We start from the raw sequence: 26,384 nt of genomic DNA on the forward strand, positions 1-26,384 counted from the left end.
GAGGAGTACGTAACAAAAGAGAAACAGATATAAAGGGAACTGGGAGGGAGAAGCAAAGGGAAACAGATATAAAGGGAACTGGGAGGGAGAAGGAAAGGGAAACTGAGAGAGAAATGGAACTGGGAGGGAGAGGGAAAGGGAATCTGAGGTCACCGATGGCGTGTTGCGCATGAGTCAACTCGGCCCTAACAACTCGGCCCATTTACTGCACCCTTCCTGTGATACGATGTATCATAGTATAAAAGGCTGGTGGTGGTATATATTTTATGATCATGATTTCTTGCTGTGAACACCCTCAGGCAAAAATAATTAAGCTTAAAATGCAGGCTTGCATACTCTCTCTTGGGATTCTCTTTCCTTTTGTTAATCTGAGGATATCGCATTCTACCTCTCCCAATTTCCCTCTCCCCCCCTCCCCCCCCCCCCACCCCAGTTCCCTTTCTCTCTCAGTTTCCCTTTCCCTCTCAGTTTCCCTTTCTCTCTCCCTCTCAGTTTCCCTATCCCTCTCCCTTCCAGTTTTTTTTTTTTTTTTTTTTTTTGTATACTGAATCGAGGCTCGTGAAAGAGCTAACATTTACTTCACAAACAAATCAAACAGATAAACAAAACACACAAAAAGAGGGAGCGGAAAACAAGATGGGGAGAGAAGGGGAAGCACACAAACACAACATTTGAGAACAGGGAGATGTGTGGAAGGGAGAGGGCTTGGGGGGAGGAGGCGTGGGAAGGGGGGGGGGTGGAGGGAGAAGTATAAAACACAAGGACACCAAGGACTTCCAGGACAGAAGTTGGTATTTCAAAAAAGTGGAATTGGTGTGAAATTAGCGGGGGTAGAAAAGATCAAGGTTTTGGATGGGGGAAGATAAGAGATGGTGGTGAACAGCAGTTTTAAAGACCTGGAGGGTGGAGTGGGATTGAAGAGAGTGAGGAAGTTTGTTCCAGAGGCGGGAGAAGAGAGGAATGAAGGAGTGAAGGTGAGCAGAGAGTCTTGATTTTGGCAGTTTGACCATAAGAGGGTTGCAGGCAGATCTTGTGCGACCTGTAGGAATATTTGCGGGACAGAGCACAGAGAGAGCTGGGGGGGCAAGGCCAGAGAGGAGTCGGTAGAAGATGGAAAGACCACCAACCTGCCTGCGGTGAGTGAGTGAGAGGCCCTTGGAGTTAGCTTCATCGCGGGAGATTCCAATGATTCTGAATGCTTTGGTTTCAACAGCGTGAAGACGAGCTAGGTGTGAGGCAGGAGCACCAGCCCAGAGGGGAGAGCAGTATTCCATTGAGCTGCGGATGAAAGCCTTGTATGTGGTGAGGAGCTCAGGTGTGCCAAGGAAGGACTTTGCACGACGGAGGATGCCCAGTCGGCGACTGGCTTTGGAGGCCAGATTTGAAATGTGGTTTTCCCAGGAAAGATCATGGCAGATAGTGAGACCCAAAAGCTTAAGTGACAGAACTTCTTGGAGAGGATTATTCAGAAAGTGGATGGGAGGGTTGTCCAGTCGGTCTTTTCGGAGAGACATCGTAAGAGTGTGAGATTTGTCAGGATTGAAAGACATGTTCCACTTGTTTGCCCAGTCTGTGATTTTGTCCAGGTCTGCAGAGAGTGAGGAGGCAGCAGACTGCCGATCTGAGGGATGAAGAATCGAGCGACAGAGAGTAGAGTCATCAGCAAAGAGATACAGAGGATTTTCAAGAGAGTCAGAGAGATCATTGATGAAGACCAGAAAAAGCACAGGGCCCAGAACACTGCCTTGTAGAACTCCAGCCTGAACAAGAAGAGGAGATGAGAGAAACCCATTCAGGGCCACACGTTGACTACGACTAGAGAGGAAGTCCACCAGCCATGCGTGGAGATTTCCATTGATACCAAAAGAGGAGAGTTTGGTGAGCAGAGCGGGGTGCCAGACCGTATCGAAGGCACGTGATATGTCAAGGGAGACTGCTCTAATTTCCTGTTTGGCATTGAGGACCTCCATCCTAATGGATAATGCTAATGATTTCAAACTTGGTACATGGTTTCCTCATGATAAGTTACAGATCAAGTTCGAACTTCATGACGTTTCGACAGTTTCTCTTTATCTCTCAGTTTCCCTTTCCCTTTCCCTCCCAGTTCCCTTTATCTCTCAGTTCCCCGTTTCCCTCTCCATCCCAGCTTCCCTTTCTCTCTCAGTTTCCCTTTCCCTCTCAGTTTCCCTTTCCCTCTCAGTTTCCCTTTCTCTCTCAGTTTCCCTTTCCCTCTCAGTTTCCATATCCATTTCCCTCCCAGTTTCCCTTTCCCTCTCCCTCCCAGTTTCCCTTATTGGGGTATCTTATTAGTCCCCTACCGGTGCACACCGGAGGGGACTATAGGTTTGCACGCCATCCTTCCGTCTGTCAGTCCGTCAGTCCGTCATGCAAAGAACAGTTTTCCGGACTTTTTTTTCTAAACTCTTAATGCTAATGATTTCAAACTTGGTACATGGTTTCCTCATGATAAGTTACAGATCATGTTCGAACTTCACGACGTTTCGATCATTTTTGACAAAGTTATGGCACTTTGAACTTTGGTAATTCTGATAATTCTGATGACCCTTAACTCAGTGCCATTTTAAGTTTTATTTTCCTTTAAAAAACATTTTCTCTGCAACAATAGGACCGATTGAGATCAAATTTTCACCATAGGAGGGACTCGGTCTGTAGAATATTTTAATGCTAATTATAACGTCACAGGTCACGTGTTTCGGCCGCCATATTGTTTTTCGTGAAAACACGAAAACCCCTTTTTCTCTGCAACGGCTGAACAGATCGAGGCCAAACTTTGCAGGCAGAATTGCATACCCATGACGAACAAAAAAGTCAGCGAGCATCACGTCATGCGTCACATGATTTCAGAGTTATGACGTTTTAAAACACTAGGGCATGCCCGTACTATATATATATCTAAAATTATATCCCCCCCCCTCTATTTACATGAAATGGTTTGGTCCATTCGCAAAGCCAAAGCGAACGGCTTGCGAGTACGGTGACAATCCCCCCCCTCTATTTACATGAAATGGTTTGGTCCAAAGCGAACGGCTTGCGAGTACGGTGACAATCCCCCCCCCCCCCCCTCTATTTACATGAAATGGTTTGGTCCAAAAGCGAACGGCTTGCGAGTACGGTGACAATCCCCCCCCTCTATTTACATGAAATGGTTTGGTCCAAAGCGAACGGCTTGCGGAGTTTGGTAAAGAAATCGCCATAGCTCGGTAACTACTTCTCCGATTAATATGAAACCTTGAAAAGGCACATCCTCAGGTCCCCAGCAATATACCTGGCAAGTTTCAAGTATATCGGACCCGTGGTTGTCGAGAAACAGCGGTCACAGACACACAGACAAACACACACACACACAGAGATTACTGGAATTATAGATAGATGAACCTTTAAAACCGAGCCCCTCCCTCATTTTTGATCCAATCGAGGGGAAACTTCACAGTTCTGTTCAGCATGTCAGTCCACTAAAATGTCCTTTTGGAATTTGCGATAGGGCACGTGGTTTGGCAGATATCGTTAATTAAACGAATTTTTTTTTTTTTAAAAGGATATCTCTTGAATCGCTAGTACCTCAGACCGTGAGTTGGTAATTATATAATTCACACAGTGCAATATGTGCAGGCCGCTCCACGGAGCGACCTTGCGGGCTTATCAACGAGGCGAGGTGTGACACACATGAGTCTCAGCATACCTCAGATAAAGTTTGAAAACCAGCATCAACCGTGCATAAATTTGCATATTCGATAATTTTTGACAAAGTTATTGCACTTTGAACTTTGGTAGGGGACATGTATTGCAGTGCAATACTCCGAATGCTTGTTATGACTTGCAATGCCCACCCCAACAAGAGCTGTGTTATACGATACATATTTGCATAGATAATTTGTGTTCCTGCCCCCCACACTACATACCCTGAAGCTAGGGGACTATAAAAATTTGCCTAAAATATTCCTATTTACCCCCTGAGTACAATCATTTTCAACCTATTCCATCCAGTGGTTTCAGAATGCATAAAAGTCAAACATTAATCCTGTTTTATCAATAGCATGAATGTCTTTAAATGAACTTAGTGAGTATGCTAAAGATTGCTAACTTGGGTTGCTGCTCCCTGTGAGACATGAATCATGGTGTAACAGTAACTTAGAGTACATTCGTTGCATTTCTCATTTCATGTTATTCTTTCATTTATAGCCTCTATCTCAGTTGTGTTGGTCTACCTTGGTTTTGCTAAATTTTATTAGAAATCAAAATTTAGTTATTAGGATTTTTTATTAATTATTAATTATTATTATTAGTAATTAGTTATTATTACTTGCAAAATCGAAGATTTCCACCAAGAAATCGAAGATTAATTGCCGTTATCCACCGTCAAGACATCAAGACCAACCTAATCTCCATCTCATCTGCTCCATCATTTGAACACCTGGCTTTAAAACTCTCTGGTCGCACGCAGTCAGTCATGGCTGTCGTCTACCGCCCTCCCAAACCACACCCATCATTCCTGTCTGACTTCTCCTACTTTCTGACCCAGCTATGTTCCCTCTCCCCCTCAATCCTCCTCCTTGGTGATTTCAATATCCACATGGACTCCACTGACTCCACAATAACCACTGACTTCACTGATTTACTCACCTGCTTTAACCTCACTCAACATGTCGACTTTCCTACCCATATCCGTGGTCACATTTTGGACCTTGTCTGCTCCACTGGATTAAATTTGCACCATCTCTATGGCTCCGACCTCACCCTCTCTGACCACTTAGCCATCACTCTGACCATCAACATCCCCGCCCCAACACCAAGGCATTATCGCACAATCAACTTCCGTAAGCTAAACGCTCTTTCACCTACCTCACTCTCATCCACCCTCTCTGAAAAAATGTCCACTTCTCCCTTCATTGACCTCCACACCCCTTCTGACCTCACTGACTACTACAACCACACTCTCTCCTCCTGCCTTGACCAGCTTGCGCCTGTAAAAACCAAAACAGTTTCTTTCACCCATTCTGCTCCCTGGTTTACCCCTGAACTCCACCTGATGAAAACTCGTGCTCGCCAACTTGAAAGACTCCGCAATAAAACGGGTCTCACAGTTCACTCCCAAGCCTACAAGGACCACCTACAACACTACAAAGATGCCCTCTCCCGCGCCCGCTCTGCCTACTACTCTCAAATTATCCACTCTGGCTCCGGAAACCCAAAAGCACTCTTCTCGACAATAAACAAACTCCTCCGCCCCCTGAACACCACCACCCAGTCATTCACAGTAGACAACTGCATCTCCTTCCTCTCTTTCTTCCAACGCAAAATTGACAACATCTACAACAGCTTGACCACCGCCGCACCCACTCCCCCTCCAACCACCTGCCCCCCCTTGTCCTGCCATCCCCTGTCTCGGTTCTCCCCAATCTCCCCTACTGACCTCTCTGAACTCCTCATAGGAATGAAAACTGCCACCTGCACTCTTGACCCCATCCCCTCCAGCTTTGTCAAAGCCTCCCTCCCTGCTCTCTCTCCACTTATCATTGCAACAATAAACTCCTCCCTGTCTACAGGCATCGTCCCACCTTCCCTCAAAATTGCTGCTGTTACCCCCATTCTAAAAAAACCTGGTCTAAACCCTGACACCCTAAACAACTTCAGACCCATCTCCAACCTACCCTTTCTGTCAAAAGTTTTGGAACGCGCTGTAGCCACTCAACTCAAACATCATCTCTCTGCCAATAACCTGTATGAAACATTCCAATCCGGATTCCGGTCCAACCACAGTACTGAAACTGCTCTCCTCAAAATCACCAACGACCTTCTCCTCTCCTCTGACGCTGGCAACCTCAACATTCTCGTCCTCCTCGACCTCAGCGCTGCCTTTGACACCATCGATCACACTATCCTCCTCACCCGACTTGAATCCACCTTTAACGTTACCGGCACTGCCCTCTCTTGGATTAAATCATACCTCTATGACAGATGCCAGTTCATCTCCATCAATAACTGCAAATCCCCCACTGCTCCCCTCCCCCAAGGTGTCCCCCAAGGTTCAGTTCTTGGCCCCCTCCTCTTCATCCTTTACCTGTCCCCGCTCGGTCACTTAATCCGCCGTCATGGTCTCCAATTCCACTGCTTCGCCGATGACATCCAGCTTTTCATCTCCACCAAGTTCGTCTCCACCGACACCCACTCTATCCTGACAAACTGCATCACTGAAATAAAATCCTGGCTTCAAATCAACTTCCTCAAGCTTAACTGTGATAAATCTGAAATAATCATCATTGGCCCAAAAACGCTCACAAAATCCACCCATAACTTTGCCCTCAACATCGACGGTATCCCAGTATCCACCTCCCCTCACATCCAGAATCTTGGCGTCATCTTTGACCAAACCCTTTCCTTCGACAAATACACTAAACAGATCACAAAGTCAGCCTTCTTTCACCTGAAAAACATTGCCCGTCTCCGCTCATCCCTCTCCTCCACGGCTGCAGAAACCCTCATCCACGCCTTCATCACCTCCCGTCTGGACTACTGCAATAGCCTCCTCTATGGTTCACCCTCAAAAATCACCAATAAACTCCAATACATTCAGAACTCCGCTGCCCGTCTACTCACCCATTCCCGGACCCGTGACCACATCACCCCCGTCCTTTACAAGCTTCACTGGCTCCCCATCCCCCAGAGAATCCAGTACAAAATCCTCCTCTTGACATACAAAGCCCTCCATAACCTGGCCCCATCCTACCTGGCTGACCTCCTCTCCAGACACACTCCCACCCGCAACCTCCGCTCTGCTGGTACAAACCTCCTGACCCCCTCCATCCGGACCAAATTCAGATCCTGGGGGGACAGGGCCTTCTCCATCGCTGCTCCCACCCTCTGGAACTCACTACCTCACACCATCAGAGACTCCTCCTCACTCACCACATTCAAAACATCACTAAAGACCCACCTGTTCAACACTGCATTCAACATTCAACCCACAGCATTTAACCCCTGACTATCACTTCTCCTTCTCCCTCCTTTTGCTTTAAATATTTCCCTATTGATTCTTGTCTTTTTTGCAATTGTTGTTTTCATGTATTGTTATGCATTATGTTTGCCACTCTGTCAAAGCCCCTTTGGGCTTCTGGAAAAGCGCTATACAAAATAAATGAATTATTATTATTATTACCTTCGCAAAAGCGGAAGGTTATGTTTTGATCGCTGTGTATTTATTTGTATGTCTGTGTGTGTGTGTGTGTGTATGTTATTCGCATAACTCAAAAAGTATTCAACCGAATTGCATGAAATTTGGTGGGATGATTGGTTATTATACGGGACACATTTGATTAGATTTTGGGAGCAATCGGGTCAAAGGTCAAGGTCAAGGTCACGAAAAGGTCAAAATCGTATTTTTACCATAGCGTATTTTTACCTTGTTAGCGGTTGGGGGTCAAAGGTCAGGGGGGTCACGACCTTGCAAAATGTGCGTTTTTTGTCATAACTCGGTCAATTCTTATCCGATTTGCATGAAATCAGCACCAAACTGTTCACTGTTCTGTTCCCTACACTCCCATGCCAAGTACAGAACAGTAGCTGCGGCGAAGGTATGCGCTCTACCGAGTGCCCGTTCTAGTTATTATATTGGTCGGTTGCGTTTGTGGTTCTGTCTGTTTGTTTGTCTGTCTGTTTGTTTGTCACCGGCCTACAGGTCACAATTCTAAACCGATCGTCACGAAACTTCTCCAAGTTGTATAGGTCGTCCCAATTGAGAAGCCTATTCTTTTTGGGGTCAAAAGGTCAACATAGGCCAAAAGTCACCAACTTTGCCAAATTTCTAAAATCCTCAATTTTCATCCGATTGACTTGAAATTTGAAGAGGACTCTAATATCTGGTCACTGAATTCAACCACCAAGTATATTTGAGGTCAACATAGGCCAAAAGGTCAACATAGGCCAAATTTCTAAAATCCTCAATTTTCATCCGATTGACTTGAAATTTGAAGAGGACTTGCATATCTGGTCACTGACTTAAACCACCAAGTATTTTTGAGGTCAACATAGGCCAAAAGGTCAACATAGGCCAAAAGGTCAACATAGGCCAAATTTCTAAAATCCTCAATTTTCATCCGATTGACTTGAAATTTGAAGAGGACTTGCATATCTGGTTACTGAATTCAACCGCCAAGTATATTTGAGGTCTACCTCGGCCAAAAGGTCAACATAGGCCGCATTTCTAAAATCCTCAATTTTCATCCAATTGACTTGAAATTTGAAGAGGACTTGCATATCTGGTCACTGAATTCCACCACAAATTATATTTTAGGTAAACATAGCCCAAAAGGTCAACATAGGCCGAATTTCTAAAATCAATTTCCATTTGATTGACTGGAAATTCTAAGAGGATTTACATATATGGTCACTGAATTCAACCACCAACTATTTTTGAGGTCAACATAGGCCAAAAGGTCAAAGATAGGCCAAGTTTTTAAAATCCTCAATTTTCATCCGATTGACTTGAAAATTGAACAGCTTTTGCACATTGAGTCACAAAATAGGGAAACTAACTATTTTTGAGGTCAAAAGGTCAACTCAAGGTCAACCTTCCAAAATCATCATTTTTCATCTGAAAAATCGTCACTTTTCTTCCTATTGACCCGAGCTTTGATCAAGATTGTCAATTTTAATCTTGATGAAATGGACAATTTGCTGTATCAATGGAATTTTTTTTTCTTGAGGGTGGGGGGCGGATTTTGCAAGTATCGTGCTCCACATGACGTCTTCTTGCTAGATTATTATTAGATAATTTCTAATATTATTAGAAATTAGTTATTAGAAATTATGATTAGAAATTAAAAGGGGAGGTGTCACATATCTTAATGATTATATGTATGCTGATGAAGTAATAGATGCAGCCAATGCCAAGTGCCGCACTGGGCATGCGTGGTGCGTGTGTTCGCCAGGCACCATTGTTGGGCACGGATTAAAGAGACCTTGATGAACTGGAATCTCTGTTTAATTTATTATCCCAAACGTTACATCGTCTGTGCATGTCTGCGTGTGTGTCTGCTTGTACGTCTGCGTGTGCATCTGTTTGCATCTGCATGTGCATCTCACCGTCCGTTCCCTCGTGCATGTGCTTAACTAGCTTTGTGATCTCTGATATACCCTTCTTCTCCATGGCCAATCACCCAAGCACATGCTGTTATTCAAATAACAGCATCTCTACCATGTTCTCCGATGTGAAAATGAATTCTCTCTCTAATTGCCTTGAGCTCAGTCCTGTGTTCACTTCCTTTACCCAAGAGAGCCCCATGAGTCTTTGAAGAAAGAAAGACGTGCGGTGAGGGGTGGAGTCGCAGGCGAGAGGATTTGGGGGAAGGCTAACTCTCCATATCATCTCACTCTTTATCTCTGCTGTGTACGAGTTGAAACGAACACAAAGGGGCATACAGCATTGTTTGAAAAACAACGGCCTGCCGAAAAGCAAAAACAAAAACGATTTCTTTTTGCCACAAATCATTCTCTGTTGTAACAAACACAACCTTGCACTGCCGGAAAAAAACAAAAACTAGAAGATTGGTAACAACGACCTTGACTTCACCTTGGGACGTCCCTGGTGTGTCTCGGATCTTTCCTCTGTAAAAAGTAGGGCTTTGAGCAAAAACAAGAAGCGCAGATGTATGAAAGATCAAAAACTGGCTCTTACAGCTCCTTTTTATTTCGAAAACCGAGTGAATACCCGCTCACTTGAGAAACGTAACTTGGTGAACAAACAAGCTAAACTGTGCGACGAAGTACATTTTTGTTAGATTCGGCTGTTTTCTTGAAAAAAAGAAAATTGCACTTACAGTTTTGAGTCAAGATTTCTTTATGGACGACATTGCTGTCATGCAGCTACCTGTCCTTACCTTCAAGTGCCAATATTTTTTATGCCATTGATGTCACCAACTCGACTGTTAGCTGTGTATCACTGACCGAAGAAGTCTGGTGATATGAAAACAGCAATCTTGCACAAAGTGTTTGTCCCTGTGACTTATTGACTGTCGTTGTGAAGCATGGCCATAGAGGGAATTGCCTTCATACTATCTTGAATGGGAAGATATGGTTTGACGGAGAGATGGAATGCGTGGTATGAAAAGCTGTTTAGCTCCGTGTGCCCCTGTGACAAGCTCAGCAGATATTACATGGTATGAAGGGCAGCGGTTGGGTTGCCTGGATCTGTTGCAATGACCGATTCATTGGTTCACAGTTTCGCAGCAGCATGAACACCATCCCGACTTTCAAGATCATTACATGCGGTGGCATTCCAGAGGGACAGAGTGTGTTCAAGAGTTCTGTTGGGTACGAGAGGGCATTAGGTGTCATCAAGGATGTGATCAGAGTTCTTGTGCATGTGGACTTCTCCAGGAAATTGAGATGTCATGGACAGATTCACTCTGTCTACTTGCAAATTTATTGGACACAGGAGAGCATTTTGGCATAAACGATCTTTATCTGTTATGTTGATGCCAATATCCGGATACACCCATTCTCAAAGAGCTTCCATGGAGCTGTCAGAGAAGGCGAGTTGTGAGTTAAGTTGAACTTTGAAATCTCCTTGTTCTTTGTGGTTATATGTCAGATCTATATTATTTAAATAATTTTTCAATGTGTATTTCATGTATCCTTACCATGAGTTAAACTGAAGTTGCTGCATCCTTTACTGTAAGATATTTTAATTAAAAAGCACATACCAGTTTAATATCTCTCTTCCAACTTAGATCTGTATAATTTAAATGATAGTCATGCCTTCCCGTCGCTTCGCTGATGGGATTAATTGGAAGACAGCATGTTGCAGTTCACAAAGATATTGCATGTCTATCTGTGAGTTTAAATGAGGATGTAAAAATAAGTGAAACAAGTGAAAAATATCTTTTATAACACGTAATTATTGTTGCTGATGTGATGGTGGCAGTGGTTGTTGTTGTTTGTGTGCTCCCCCCATGTAATTTTATATATTTTTGCATTGCATTGAGAAGTATTATTAGGTTTACTCTCCATGAAATGGAGAGAAACCTATTATTACTGCTAGAGTTTTTCTTATTATTATTCTTCCGCCCTATTTTGCACCTCCGAAAACTTCATAATTAATGTTCTCAGCAACCGCGGGTCGGATTGACAGGAAATTTTCATCAAATGATCGTCTCGGCTCCGAGAATTTTTTAATGCTAATTATGACGTCATAAGTCACGTGGTATGGGCGCCATCTTGTAAAGCACATTCATCTTTGCCCCTCTGTATCTCCGAAACGGCTCAATGGAAAAATTTGAGGAATGGCTCATTCTAAAGAACTCTTCAATGGGAACAAAAAACATGTGTATCGAGTATATGAAAAATGCTAACGTTAAGAGGTTAGAATTCGTCAAACTAATTTTTTCTCCCCCGAAAATGAGATTTTCTCCCAGATGCTTAGTTCAAAAAAACTCAGAATGAAAAAAATTTCGAAGTCATATGTCACATGGTTCGGCCGCCATCTTGTTTTTCGTGAAAAACACAAAAAACACTTTTTCTCCGCAACGGCTGAATGGATCGAGCCCAAACTTGGCATGCATATTCGCACACCCATGACGAACAAAAAAGCCTCCGAACACGATGTCATCCGATACATGGTTTCAGAGTTATGACGTTTTAAAGCTCAAACTAGAAATGGTATCACCTCCATAATTTGTGAACATATCGAGTGGAAACTTTAGACAAATGTTCCTCATGGGGGGATGTTTCCATGTTACTTGAGACGTTTTGATAAGTCACATGGTTTGGCCACAATAAATAATGGAAGGTAAATTTTAAAAAGCTTCTAACTCTTGAACCACTGCATGGATCGACTTGAATTTATTGTTGAAAGAAGAAGAAATGCACAATTTTGTCATCCCAGGACGTGATCACTATCACACGATCTTCCGCGGTCATTTGAACCTCAAATAAAATTATAATTGAAGATTTGTCAATAGAAGAGGTATATTAACAAACGAATGAAACAGATTTGGTCAAATTCTGACTTTTTTTAACTCGATCACATTTCACACAAAGTTGTGAGAAACTAAAGAAGAAGAAACCTCGTTTGGCTTCTCAGATAAAATAAATAATTCTGTCACTGCAATTTCAGGTTAATTTTCTTTTAAAAATCGCTTTTTCTGCAATCAGTGCATGGATTGACATGTGTGGATGTGTGTGTGGATGTGGGGGAGATGTGTGTGTGTGTGTGAGCGGGGGGCGTGGGGGGGGGGGGGGGGTTGGTGTGTGTGTGTGTGTGTGTGTGTGTGTGTGTGTGTTAGGGGTGGGGCGGTAGGGGGATGTGTGTGTGTGTTTGTGTGGGTGTGTGTGTGTGTGTGTGTGTGTGTGTGGTGGCGGCGAGGAGGGTGTGTGTGTGGGGGGGGGGTGGGGGTCTGGGGATGTGTGTATGTGTGTGTGTGTTTGTGTGCGTATGTATGTGGGGATGTGTTTGTGTGTGTGTGTGGACGTGTGGATGTGCGTGTGTGTGGGTGTGTGTGTGGGGGGCGGGGGGGTGGATATGTGTTTATGTGGGGGGGGGGGGGGTTGGGATGTGCATGTGGAGGAGGGGGGGTTGGATGTGTGTGTGTGTGTGTATGTGTGGAGGTGGAGGGTGTGTGTGTGTGTGTGTGTATGTGTGGAGGGGTGTGCGTGTGGGGGGAGGGGTGTGCGTGTGGAGCAGGGGGGGTTGGATGTGTGTGTGTGTGTGTTGGGGTTGGGGGTGTTTGTGTGTGTGTGTGTTGGTGGTGGGGGGGGGTGGAGGGATGTGTACGGTGCGTGTGTTTGTGTGTGTGGATGTGGATGTGTGTGTGGGTGTGGGGGGGCCGGGTGGATATGTGTGTGTGTGGGGGGGGGGGAGGGGGGTTGGGGTGTGCATGTGGAGGAGGGAGGGTTGGATGTGTGTGTGTGTATGTGTGGAGGGGTGTGTGTATGTGTGGAGGGGTGTGTGTGTGGGGGAGGGGTGTGGGGGTGTTTGTGTGTGTGTGTGTGTGTGTGTGTTAAGGGTGGGGGGGGATGTGTGTGTGTGTATGTGTGGAGGGGTGTGTGTATGTGTGGAGGGGTGTGTGTGTGGGGGAGGGGTGTGTGTGTGTGTGTGTGTGTGTGTGTGTGTGTGTGTGTGTGTGTGTGTTGGGGGCAGGGGGGTGGGGGGATGTGTGCGTGTGTTTGAGTGTGTTAGGGGTGGGGGGATGTGTGTGTGTGTGTGTGTGTGTGTGTTGGGGGTGGGGGTGGCGGGGATGTGTGCATGTGTTTGTGTGTGTGTGTGTGTGTATGAGGGGGGTGATGGTAGGGGGAATGTGTGTGTGTGGGGGGATGTGTGTGCATGTGTGTGTGTGGGGGGGGGGGGTGTGGGGGGATGTGTCTTGGGGGTGGGGGGAGGGGAAGGGGATGTGCGTTTGTGTGGATATGTGTGTGCGTGTGGGGGGAGGGGTGTGGGGGTGTGTGTGTGTGTGGGTGGGGGTTGGGGGGATGTGTGTGTGTGTGTGTGTGTGTATGTGTGTGTGTATGTGTGTGTGTGTCGGGGTTGTATCCCAGGGGGTTGTGTCAAAGCATGACCAATGAAAGTGGGGTTGTATCAAAAGTGGGGTTGTATCAAAAGTGGGGTTGTATCAAAAGTGGGGTTGTATCAAAAGTGGGGTTGTATCAAAAGTGGGGTTGTATCAAAAGTGTGGTTGTATCAAAAGTGGGGTTGTATCAAAAGTGGGTGCGAGTCAACCGGTCATCACTGCCAGCAGTTTTGAAGTGGCAGTTCTAGTTATATTTAATTTTGTGTGCTCCTTTTGTGTCCTTATTGCAGGGAAAATGGCCTTAAAATGCCTGTTATTGTTGTCTTCTGTGTCCTTATGAAGAGTTAGTGCTGTGGTAGAGTAATAAATGTAACGGTTGCAACCACTGCATTAAGATCCCATTCTCACTTCACCTACTTCTTCTTATTATTATTATTAATCCTCTTCAATCATGGAAAGATGGGCTTTTAAAACGGGCACCTCCATGACTAAACAGACAATATATTTTTGTTCCAAGAAAATTGATTATTAAATTTCGAACCAAGGAAATCAATTGTTAGCTTTGCAACGGTACCATTTTTTATTCTAAGTTTGCAAGAACTGCTACATAAAAAACCTGAGGTCCTGCTTCTTCATCGCTTAACGGACGGACAGATGCGTCCTCTTTAGTGATAATAACATCCGTTACCTCTCGGAGCAAAAAAGGTGGTTAAACTGCTTGCAGTATTCTCCATGTAGAAGCAAAAATTACAAGTTGTCTCGCCGGTGGGATGGGGGTTGGGGGTATTGAGGGATTATTTTGTGCTCAAGACTTGACGCTGGGTACTTCGAGCATGTATACAAAATTTTGTGGAGATTGCTCCAAAATTCTATTATAATCAGACATATATATATATATATATATATATATATATATATATATATATATGTCTGATTATAATAGAATTTTGAACTTCCGTTTGACTTCCGTTGAACTTGGGGCTGACTCAGAAGAAGACCTTTGTTGGTCGAAAGCTTGTCGACAATTAAAGATCGACGTCCTGAAGCTACGTCCGCGTCTTATTTAATCTAACGATTTATTTATTCAATACAAATGAGACGCCCTGCTCGTACTTTGGAGTTTCTACTATTTCTTACAGTTATATATATATATATATATATATATATATATATATATATATATATATATATATATATATATATATATATATATATATATATATATATATATATATATGCATACATAGATACACTCATACAGACGATTGCTTTATTTTCGTATGATTACGTATTATTCACAGAATTTTTCCCAAGACGTCCAACGAGAGTGCTGAACAAGCTCATTGTTTTATAAGATTATCTGATGTTTGCCAAGAGACAACAATCTCCTTTGTCTGGATTCAAAGACGAATTTTTGGTTTATAAATAGAATGCGGAATGTTAGTCACAATTGTATTTGCCGTCGTGCATCCGTCTAATTTGTATTCCTTATATTTTTCTTCCACATTGTAATCAATACCCAATAAACATGGACTGGGTGTCCTTGGATTCGAACGGTTTGGGTCGAATCTCATTCCTTTTGCTTCCTCGCCATGATGTTTTTGACGACCTTTGATGGAAATTCACTAAATGTCTAATAAAAATTGCTCCAACATTAATAATTCGTTGATGTGCAAAAAGGTTAAAACTACATTTAGAAAATATTAGCATTTTTTTTTCTTGACTTAGGAAAACCTTAAGTGAGTTGGCTTAGCTCTTTATGTTCTAACTAAAGTTCTTTAGCAACTCAAAAAAAAAATTCCTTTTGCCATTTATTAATGAGACATTATCATCATCAATGTCTTGACATTGCTTCGGTCCTGCTAAAGCAGGTTCTTGGCATGGGTTATGCTGGGTGGTTTGCCATTACATTCCCAGCAGTGAGAGTAATAACTTGGAATTTGGCCAGGATGCTGCAAGACTACTCTTTGTGAACGATATTCCAGGATCTTTAACCTCCACCAACTGATGATGGCAGATGGGATGCCAGTTTAAAGTCCCTCCAACGGAATGGCAGTTTATACTGAGTCGAGATTCGAACCCAGGTGTTGAGAGTATCTCTAAAACTATAGTATAGTTAAAATAAGACAATTATACAAAATAGATATTCCATTTCTCGAAGTTTTTTTTTTTAACCTTAAATTTTCACTTATTTGTTGGGGGCAGCTGAAGGACCAGGGGATGTGGCATGAGCGTTGAGATGGCACATGGCGGCATTCCATTAACTCGATTGACGGAACGGATTTCTATCTTTTGTTCCGAATTGGCAGAGATGTTCGCTTCAAATATCCTGCCTTGGTAATTCTTAAAGAATGAGTGTATTGTATAAAATGTTAGCACTTTATTTCCATTGGCAGAAGTGAGTTTTGGAAAATTCGCTTTCCAAATGCTTGCGCACGATTTTGCATTTCAATCTCCAGGTTTTGTGCATTTTCCAGACATTCCTCAGTCCAATTTTCTGTGTAAATGGATTTACGAGTTGATAAATTGCTGTGAAGAGTTTGGGAGAAAATAACTGTGCAGAACATTTGAATAATTGCCGTCGAAAGCATCAACCTATCTTTGCCGGAAGAGGTTGGTTTGCAGTTTAGGTTTAATAGCCCATCTGTCTACGAGGAGGGAGTAAGGATTTTGTGTTCTCAAAACGTTTCGCAGCCAAAGACGTAACACCTGTTCCAATAGCATTGGGAAACTCACCCACTGCTGCAAGAAATGTGTGCTACTGGACCTGTGCAACACTACATAAAAAAGGATTAACATTTGTGCTAGACTTTGCTGGTGCCCCGTCAATTATTCATGGTGGTGGGAAAACATTTTATGATCACCTCCTCAGCCTAGGCCTGCCATGCTCACAGAAGGGAAGCTTTTGACTTCTAAAATGTGACTTATTTTGACAGATTTCTTCTTTAGACAATTTACTTCTGAAAATAATTGAGAGAGTGATCAGCCAAAGTTGTTACCTCTGCCTCCTAAGGTGGAACCACCTTTTTCAGGCACCTTGGTCCCCTTTTTTGAAGCAATGTTTTACAGCCAGATGGCCTTCCTGCCACCAGCCCTGTTAGTCGCCTCTTGCGAAACACAGGGAATTACCAGTGAACTGGTACTCAATTTGCCGACCTCGGAAGGATGACAGGCTGAGTCAAACCCCCTGGCGTTAGTTCAGCGATCGACCGGGATTCAAACCCAGGATCGTAGGATCCCAAGCCGGCACCCTAACCGCTAAGCCCACACCAGGCTGAGGTAGATGGAGGTTATGTTTTCCACCCTTTGTTTGTCTGTCTGTTGTGAACAAGATATCTCAAAAAGTTGTGGACGGATTCGGAATTTGGTGTTGTGGTGGACGGAATTTGGTGTTGATGTTGGGTATTTGACAAGGACGAAATGATTCAATTTTGGTAAAGATCCAGATCTGTATCTGGATTTAAGAATTTTAAAGTGATTCTTCAACTTTGAGAAATAGAGCAAAGACCGATAAATGTGAATCTCAAAACTTGTCTCAAAACAAAAAAGGATATCTCAAAAACTTTTGAATGGATTCGGATGAAACTTTGTGGACTGGTTGGGTGTATAACAAGAACCAATCAATTAGATTTTGGTGAAGATCCAAGTCTGGATATGAGATTTGTTAAAATTCTTAAGTGATTCTTCACCATTGAGAGATTATGGCAAAAAACGATATATTGCATGATATTTCAAAAAATTGTAAACGAGTTACGACAAAACTATGTGGATGTCGAGTTGGTTAGGCGACAAGAACAATCCGATTAGATTTTGCTTCTGGTCCGAATCCAGATCTGCCCTACCAGTGGGTGTTCTGTTCAGCCTGGCGGAGATATTCTCTCTACCTGGTGCCGTCCTCATTTTATATTCAACGCACGTACTACCTGTGCAATCTAGTATGGCAGAAATAAATAATGAAATCTAGACCAGAAGTAATGAAACAAAAATTATGGAACAAATGAGACAAATCTAAAAGGCAGATGGCAAACGTGATTTCGAAATGGGAACCAGAAGTATTTAAATGATTGTCTCGACAGGTAAATATGGCTGTGCATCGTACAGTGAAGTTATGATGTTTTTGTGCTTCTGGTTATGGTTTCATACTCGTGATCATCAGCGTTATTAAACTAACGACATTAGACATCTTGGCACAGACACATCAGTCACTTTACATGTAAAAGTTGTCCCACATTCCCAATAGAATAGATAGTGTAAAGCATTTCAAATGTCCACCATTTGGATTTTTATTTTATTTAACAACTGTCCAGAAGGAAGGTGTGGAGGTGGCCCGAATACCTTTGAGCTGTCTGGTCTGGGTTCGATTCCAGACCTGAATATACACGACGAGATTGGTGCTTTTCAGGCATGGCAAAGTGTGTCGTCCCTTGGGATGGATGTTAAGCTGGGTGTCCCATCTACTAGCATTAGTTAATGGAAGTTAAAGTTATCACCGGCACCTTGAACAAATTATAAATTCCTCTCACCTTCATTCGAACGTCAGTCCTAGCCAACCTGTTGGTGAATGACTTTGGCCAAAAACTCTCCCTGGACAGCCCCACAAGAAAGTGGCATTGATTGATCTGTTAAAGTATTATATTACACACGGAACCCGTTAATATGCGATCCATTAATATGCGATTTCGGATAGCACACGGTCGACCCTTGGTACCGGTACCCAAAACTTTTGATAAATTAGTAGAAAAAATCAAAAAATGACAAGAATCGAGCATGTAGTACATTGTACACGGCCGCCATCTTGATTTTTTAAAAATCACATCACAGAGAGGACTGTGGTCAAGGCTTGGAACCATGGTCTACCCATGCCCGAGGAGGTCTTCAGTGATGATGAGGAGGATGAAGATGACCAGCCATTCTGGGGCTTCAAGAACAAGGACCTGGAGGTGAAGGCCACCCAGCTAGTCTCAGCTCATCTGGGGACTACACCTGAGAACCTCAGTGAAGCCATGGATGAATGGGCCCATGCTGATGATAATCTTCAGGTTGCTGAAGAGAAGTCTGATGAAGACATTGCAGCTGAAGTCACTGCAGAGCCAGAGCCAGAGGAGGAGGTAGAGGAGGAGGAGGGGACACCCAAGAAGATTCCCTTGAGCTGCTGAAGTGTTCAAGGGTCTACAGGATGCCATTGACTGGTTTGACCATCATGGTGGTCATCTTGAAGCACTGCAGGCAGCTAGTCTTCTGAGGATGTCTAAGGACACAATACAGTGACCAGACACGCCACACTATTGTATAAATATGTATAAACATTGTACAAACACCATCACCAGTGATGACTCCATCGACGTTTCGTATCCGCGTCTGCAGCAAGGCAACGCGTTTTCCCCACTACCCCATGGAAATGGCTTTTGTATTTTGAACAATATTTCTTGATTTATATGTTTTTTGTATATTGTTTTGTATAATAAAAATTGTATAAGTATTATTACATATGTGTTGTTTTATTACGAAAAAGTATCTTTTAAAAAATTGACCGAGTTTCACTCGTCGTCACCCGACACAATCCAAGATGGCGGCCACCACGCTCGCGCTGGAAAATAGGTAATTCACGGTCTCACTTAGCACACGGTTGATTTTCCTGGCTCCCATGGATCGCATATTAACGGGTTCCGAGTGTTCATGTTATAACAATGTTATCGACTAATCACATGTATGGCCTGTTTAGCGTTACCATCTGGGGGAACATGCATCATCATGGAGGGATCTCAGGTACAAATACCATAAAGAGACTTACTGTGTCGATTTGTCCATTCTCTACTGATGTGCTTGCAATGTCCCTGAAACTTCACCAATGTCTCCTAATGTCTTTCTTCTGCATGTAACATAATTATACATTCAAACACCTCTTTGAAGCTTCAGGACATAGGTCTCCCTCAATTCATGTTGGGGGTACTGGCATACTCACGATAAGAGATATATGTCATTATAAGATAAGAGTGGTTATCATGATGATCATGATTCGAGGTTAACAAAGGATGCAATTAGGCATTTAAAATCGGTAATAAGAGGGAAAACATGAATCTGTATGAAAATTCGCAAAACTTGTTTGAATTTTGGAATTCTGTTCTGGTGCGTAGTTTTCTTATTATTTTGTGTATTTTGTGTCCATCTCTTATGTCGTTTCAGGAAATATGTTTTAAGATTCGAGCAGAGCTCTGATGTTATGTTTTTTTTTCTCTGATGGATCTGTCTTATGAAAGCTTCTGCAAACCCAAAAGTATAAAGTGGACCCCATTTTGTTTCGTTCCCAGTGAGCCACGTTTCCACCTTCTGGCACACACCGTGTTATCTCTGAACGACGTACAAGATGGCTTCAGAACACATGACCTTGTCATCACAGCTGCGGGTACGTTTGGCTGACCTCGTCTCTAGGTGCAGGCGAAGTGGTTTCCTGGGTTTTTAACCATTAACCATGGGAAAGCTGATTTATTTAATCTCCTTGTTAAAACGGTTATAGTTGCTGGCTTAAGATATTAGGGTCTTGAGTTTGTGCCCCTGTCGTGCACTCCCAGCAATGATGCAACGAGCAGATACAAACTAATAATAACCCAACCCTCATTCAATTTACACAAATGGCTTCTATGCATCAATTAATTAATTTGTTTTTTTTTATTTGTTTTTTAATTCATTTATTTATTCATTCATTTATCTGTTACTTGAAAAAAATCGAAGATTTTTCAAGTATATTGGTTGGTCTTGTGTGTTATTATGTCTGTCTGTCTGTCTGTCTGTCTGGTTGTCTGTCTGCTTGTCTGTCTTTGTTTGTCTATCTGTTTGTCTGTCTGTTTGTCTGTCTATCTGTTTGTCTGTCTATCTGTTTGTCTGTCTATCTGTTTGTCTGTCTATCTGTTTGTCTGTCTATCTGTTTGTCTGTCTGTTTGTCTGTCTATCTGTCTATCTGTTTGTCTATCTGTTTGTCTGTCTATCTGTCTATCTGTTTGTCTATCTGTTTGTCTGTCTGTTTGTCTGTCTGTCCTATCTGTTTGTCTGTCTATCTGTTTGTCTGTCTATCTATTTGTCTGTCTGTCTGTTTGGCTGACTGTCTGTTTGGCTGTCTGTCTGTCTATCTGTTTGTCTGTCTGTCTATCTATCTGTTTGTCTGTCTATCTGTCTGTCTATCTGTTTGTCAATTGCTTACAGATCACAATTTTAAACTGATCTTTACAAAGCTTAACCAAACGGTAGGGTTGGTCAGAAGGATGAAGCCTATTGATTTTGAGGTCAAAAGATCAACATAGGCCAAAGGTCAACAACTTAGGTGGGATTTCGAAAATGTTCAATTTTTATCCAATTGACTTGAAATTCGAAGAGGATTTGCATACTTGATCACTGATTTCAACCACGCATTATTTTTGAGGTCAACGTAGGCCAAAGGTCAACAACTTATTTTAGGGATTCACAAGTATCCTGCTATGCAGGACAAAGTTCTTGTTTTATTTGTTTGTTTATGCATTTATTTATTCGGAACAACTTTGTAGAGTCCACCACTAACTGTTCTTGTACTTGCATCACACGTAGACCAGACAAGGTGGACAAGACAGATTCATCCCCATCTTGAATGTCATTAACGAACAAGCTGGGTTTTCCCGGCAATTCTGGGACAAGTTTGCCTTTCCTAAAGATTAGAATCCAAATACTGAATACTGCTGCCCTTCAGCTCGATTTGAATGCATAGCCTCTCAGATCCTCGGCCAGCACTGTACCCCATTATTTGCAGGAAGGTTACGGACAATTAAAATTGTTCTGCCTGGGAAGTTTGGGATATAAGCATAAACTGCTCGATGTTGCGGAGTGTCTGAATAAAGGTATAGCAATTCATTACAGTGGAGAGGCTTCATTCACCCAAGGTAAATAGAGGGATTTGTTATGGTTCATACGATTCCTATAATTACTTAAAAGGCATTTTGTTACTACACCGAGGTTTGGATACACTCAGCATTTTCAAAGTATATATATATATCAAAAAATGTCTGATCAGCATTTTCACCAGCAATTCCCATAAATACAAACTTAATACTTTATTTACTGTTTGGCGAAGGTCCGTTGACACCATGCGTTTGACGAAAATGAGTGTGTGTGCTTGGTGGTGTTTGTTTAATGCAAGGTGACCTTTTCAATGGTGAATGGAGACCATGATGCAACAGTGATGCAGTTGCTAATGGAGCAGGAGGTTTACGGATCGTTTCCAACTGCGGCAATACAGAATACCTGTTTGCCTGTGCCCACCACACATTTGTAGCTCATGACAGTGGCAGTAATGAATTGCTTTCTCAGTCTATCTTGATTTGATGAATCAAACGGATAAATCTTGTGCTGTGATAAGGAAGAAAGTGAAGATCGACGAAATGCAGTTTGGATTTATGCCAGGAAGAGGAATGACAGACGTGCTTTTTATTGTAAGGCAGTTGCAGGAGAACTATATGTAGAAGAGGAAGAAGTTGTTTCTTGGGTTTATTGATCTGGAGAAAGCATTCGATAGGGTTCCACGTGAAGTAGTGACATGGGCATTGAGGAAGTTAGGAGTGGAGGAATGGTTGATCAGAGTAGTGATGGCAATGTACAAAAGAGCACGCACAGCTGTAAGGATGAAGGACGGGAACAGTGGTGAGTTTGAGGTGAAGGTGGGAGTGCATCAGGGGTCGGTACCAAGTCCACTACTATTTGTAGCTGTGATGGAGGTGCTGGCTCAGAATGTAAAGGAAGGTTTACCATGGGAGTTGTTCTATGCAGATGATCTGGTGTTGATTGGGGAGAGTATGGATGGACTGAAGGAGAAGATGAACAAGTGTAAGGAATGTATGGAGACAAAAGGTCTGAAGGTGAATATTGGAAAGACGAAGGTGATGGCAAGTGGTAAAGCATGTGGTGAGGTGGAAAGAACTAGGAAGTGGCCATGTGCTGTGTGCAGGAAGGGTGTCGGAGTGAACTCCATTCAATGTACAATGTGTGCTGAGTGGGTTCATCAAAAATGTAGTGGTCTGAGAGGGTTATTAACCAGTGTGGCAGCTACATTCAAATGTAAGGTGTGCACAGAGGTAGCTGCAGATGGAGGAAATGTTGAGTTGGATCTTGGAGACGGCATAAAGCTGGAAGGTGTTAAAACATTTTGCTACCTCGGATACATGCTGAATGGAGAAGATGGATCAGACTTGGCAACGGTTGCTAGAGTGAGATGTGCATGGAAGAAGTTTCGGGAACTGAGTGGCGTGCTGATGAGGAGGGGAGTGTCGTTGAAGCTGAAGGGAAAGGTGTATGCTGCATGTGTGAGAAGTGTTATGATTTATGGGAGCGAGACATGGGTAATGAACGTTGAGCAGCAACGAAGGCTGGAAAGGGTGGAAATGCGAATGGTTCGGTGGATGTGCGGAGTATGGTTGAGAGAGAGGAAGACAAATGATGAATTGCGAAATATGATGGGGTGAGAGCCTGTGATGGATGCTGTGAAGAGAAACAGGTTGAGATGGTTTGGTCATGTGTTGAGGAAGGATGAAAGTGACTGGTTGAGAACAGTGATGGAAATGAATGTAGATGGAAGTAGAGGATGGGGAAGACCGAGAAAGACTTGGCTAAAGGTGGTGGGAGAAGAAATGTGGGCAAGGGGGTTAACAAGGGGAGATGCAGAAAATAGGGCAAAATGGAGAAGATTGTCATGGGGCCCGCAAGGCTAACCCCCGCTCTTGCAGGGAAAATTGCCTTAAAATGCCTGTTATTTGTTGTTGTTTACACCCTGCTATGTGCATTGTGCTCCTTGCAAGGCATGTGGATTAACCACTCAACTTACAACCAATCCAGAGAGAATCCCCAGGGTTACGTGAATTGGACATTAGCAAAGGGAGAACTAGTTAGAGTGGCACAAAATCCTATGTTATGGTTTTTTTTGTAATGTCATATGTTCGGAAGGCTCTACTTGAGAGTATCAATAATTCCTCCTTTTTAGACTATTTCAGGTTAATGAACGTCAGGCTGTGCTCGTAATGAACTCAGCCCCCATTGTCTCCGCATCGGTAAATGACAGAAACCTATCAAATTGAGGATGCGCTGTCACCATGTATGTCTACACACTCAGCAGCAATAATTGATTTCTGAGTTGATTTGTAATGCAGACATGTGCAATGGTTTGAACTCCATATATAGTGGGTGGGGGTAATATGGACCCCGGGGGAATATGGACCCTACTGAATTTCCCATGATGCACTGCATCAAGCCTCGTCTCCATATCACGGGATAAACAAGTATCGCCGACCAACAAGTGAACAACTGCAGTTGATTCAAACTCTTTAATGATGGTAAGTGCAAACTTCCAAAAGTTTTCATCTCAAATTTTACAATTCATAAGCATGCAGTACTGTGTATGTACATGGTCACTAGCTTGTTTGATGAGTGGTGTCCCTGGCTGAGTACACATGAGAGCTGTCCACAGCACCACTGTGTGTAGAAAACTCCATCCCAGCCCATATGTACTGGGCATGCTGACATGATCGAGAGGCATGGTGTGGGGAATATGGACCCTTTGGTAGTGTCTAATATGGACCCATGTCCATATTCCCCACACAGGAAGCTAATATAATAAGTTCACAAAACAGCATGTTCACTGTCAAAATTTGAATCAAATAAATTTTTCTGCACCGAAATATGTGACTAAGCAAAACTAGGCATGGTCCAAGTAGCCGTCAAGTATCGTCTGTTTGTTAACAGCCGATAACATGTACACTTGATTCTGTATATAAATCCGACAGTGACGATGCACTGTCGGAGATTTAACTCGCCCCGAAAAAGCGTTATCAACACAATTTCAACGTAATTCCACTATAAACAAATCTGACCTTTATTGTTGTGCCGAATTCTTTTGAATAAAATTTGTAATTGGTCACTGTAGGGGCAGGTAGAGGCAAGTAAAGGCTGTGTTTTTCTGTGTATGTGAAGGTGTATGATATTGGCTGTTGACAAACAGCCGATACTTGACGGCTAGGTCCAAGGTGTTTTTGTGGTCTGACAAGACTAAGAAGATGTGTTGTGATTTGGCTTTCAGATGGTGCGACATACAAAAAGAAAGGTGTACGTGGTTTGTGGGCAGAGGAGGATATGCAGCGGTCAGTCGATGCAGTCAGACAAGGTCAACCTCTGAAGACTGTCACACGAGAATATCATGTTCCACGTAATACGCCACGACGTCATGCAGGAAAAGATGCACCAGTGATGGTAACAAAGAGACTCGGTAGAAAGCCAGTTTGGGGTGAGGTACAAGAGTCCCGCCTTCATGATATAATTCCGGACTTCGAGAAATCAATGTACGGGTTGACCCGCTCTGACGTACAGGATTTGGTATTTCAATTTTGCTGAAGAAATAGTATACCAAACCCTTTTCAAGCCATGGAAAAATCTGGCCGTGAATGGTTTAATGGTTTTCTACAAAGACACCCTGACATCAGCGTTAGAAAACCTGAAAATGTCTCGATTGGTCGTGCCTATGGTTTTTCCCGTCACAGAGTCAACAACTTTTTCGCAAAATATCTTAAGGTCATCCATGACGAGAACGGGAACCGTGTCATCCCAAACAGCAACATATATAACGCAGACGAATCTGGATTCACTATAGTGCTCTGCCCAGAAAAAGTACTCGGCCAAAGAGGAAAGCGCACCATCGGTATTCTGACCAGTGCAGAGAAGGGGAAAACCATCACATTCCTTCCAGCTGTGAGTGGAATTGGACATTACGTCCCTCCTCTCTTTGTGTTCCCAAGGAAACGAATGAGGTTGGAACTGCTAGAAAACGCTCCTGATGGTTCCATTGGTGCTGCTAATCCCACAGGATGGATCAACACTGAAATATTTGAGCAATGGTTCGACCATTTCCTCAATGTAGTGCAGCCGAAGACACGACCTCAGCCTACGCTGCTGATATTTGATGGGCAAAAGGCTCACACGAAAAACATCAGCCTAACTGATAAAGCCAGGACCAACAACGTGATCCTGCTTTCTCTTCCGCCCCACTGCACGCACAAAATGCAGCCTTTAGATAGGACATTTTTCATGAGCCTTAAAACCAACTACAATCAGGAAGTCCATCGTTGGATGAGAGACCATCGTGGAATCGGTCTATCGCAGACGAAAATCCCCGAACTCATCAAATTGGCTTACAACATATCAGCGAACATGGAAAATGCAGCTAATGGATTCCGTGTGAGCGGACTCGTACCACCAAACGAGAATGTATTCGGAGACGATGACTTTGCCGCCAGTGACAACTTTCTTATACAACAGGCAGTCGAACCGGATCTCGCCGAGGCAAATCAACCTTAAACTGACCTCGATGAAGTTCGACAGCGTCCAATCCCGAACCACTACAACAACAGCGTACCAGGCACCTCTTGCAGTACGGACACCGACCGCGCTCCAGACTGCGTACCAGGCACCCCTCGCAGTACGGACACTGATCATTCCAACAATCCGGACAGAAATGTAGTGCAGGAGATTGCTTTCGGAGAGGTAATGGCCAATATTTCTTCACCGGCTCGCGGAACGAAAGCAAGACGTAAACGAAAAACTGAGACTGCAGAAATCATCACATCCTCTCCTTATAAAAGACGTTTGATTGTGGAACATCAAGAACAAGAGAGAAGGGCATTGAAGAAAGGGCCAACACACGAGAAGCAGAATCCTATATCCCCAACTAATTTGAAAGTGAAAAAAGACAACAGACCACGAACAAAGCGCGGTCCTCCAGTTCGAAAGCAGGTTACCAAGTCTGCTAAGCAACACAGAAAAGGACCTGGAAACTGCATGAGTAATTTCTACTGCATATATTGC

General features: G+C 43.3%; 1 protein-coding gene across 1 annotated transcript in view; it reads left to right on the forward strand.

Annotated features, from left to right (window-relative positions):
• The window catches only part of LOC137420686 (rhotekin), a 274,341-nt gene that overhangs the window by 94,413 nt on the left and 153,544 nt on the right, over window positions 1-26,384 (forward strand). Inside the window, exons 7-9 of the mRNA XM_078772886.1 lie at window positions 18,342-18,628; window positions 19,243-19,286; window positions 19,829-19,923. Of these exons, the coding sequence (XP_078629012.1) occupies window positions 18,342-18,628; window positions 19,243-19,286; window positions 19,829-19,923 (426 nt within the window). The remainder of the gene's footprint in view (window positions 1-18,341; window positions 18,629-19,242; window positions 19,287-19,828; window positions 19,924-26,384) is intronic.

The sequence above is a fragment of the Myxine glutinosa genome, chromosome 2 (assembly GCF_964187855.1).
Source record: "Myxine glutinosa chromosome 2, kmMyxGlut1.1, whole genome shotgun sequence".
NCBI lineage: Eukaryota > Metazoa > Chordata > Myxini > Myxiniformes > Myxinidae > Myxine > Myxine glutinosa.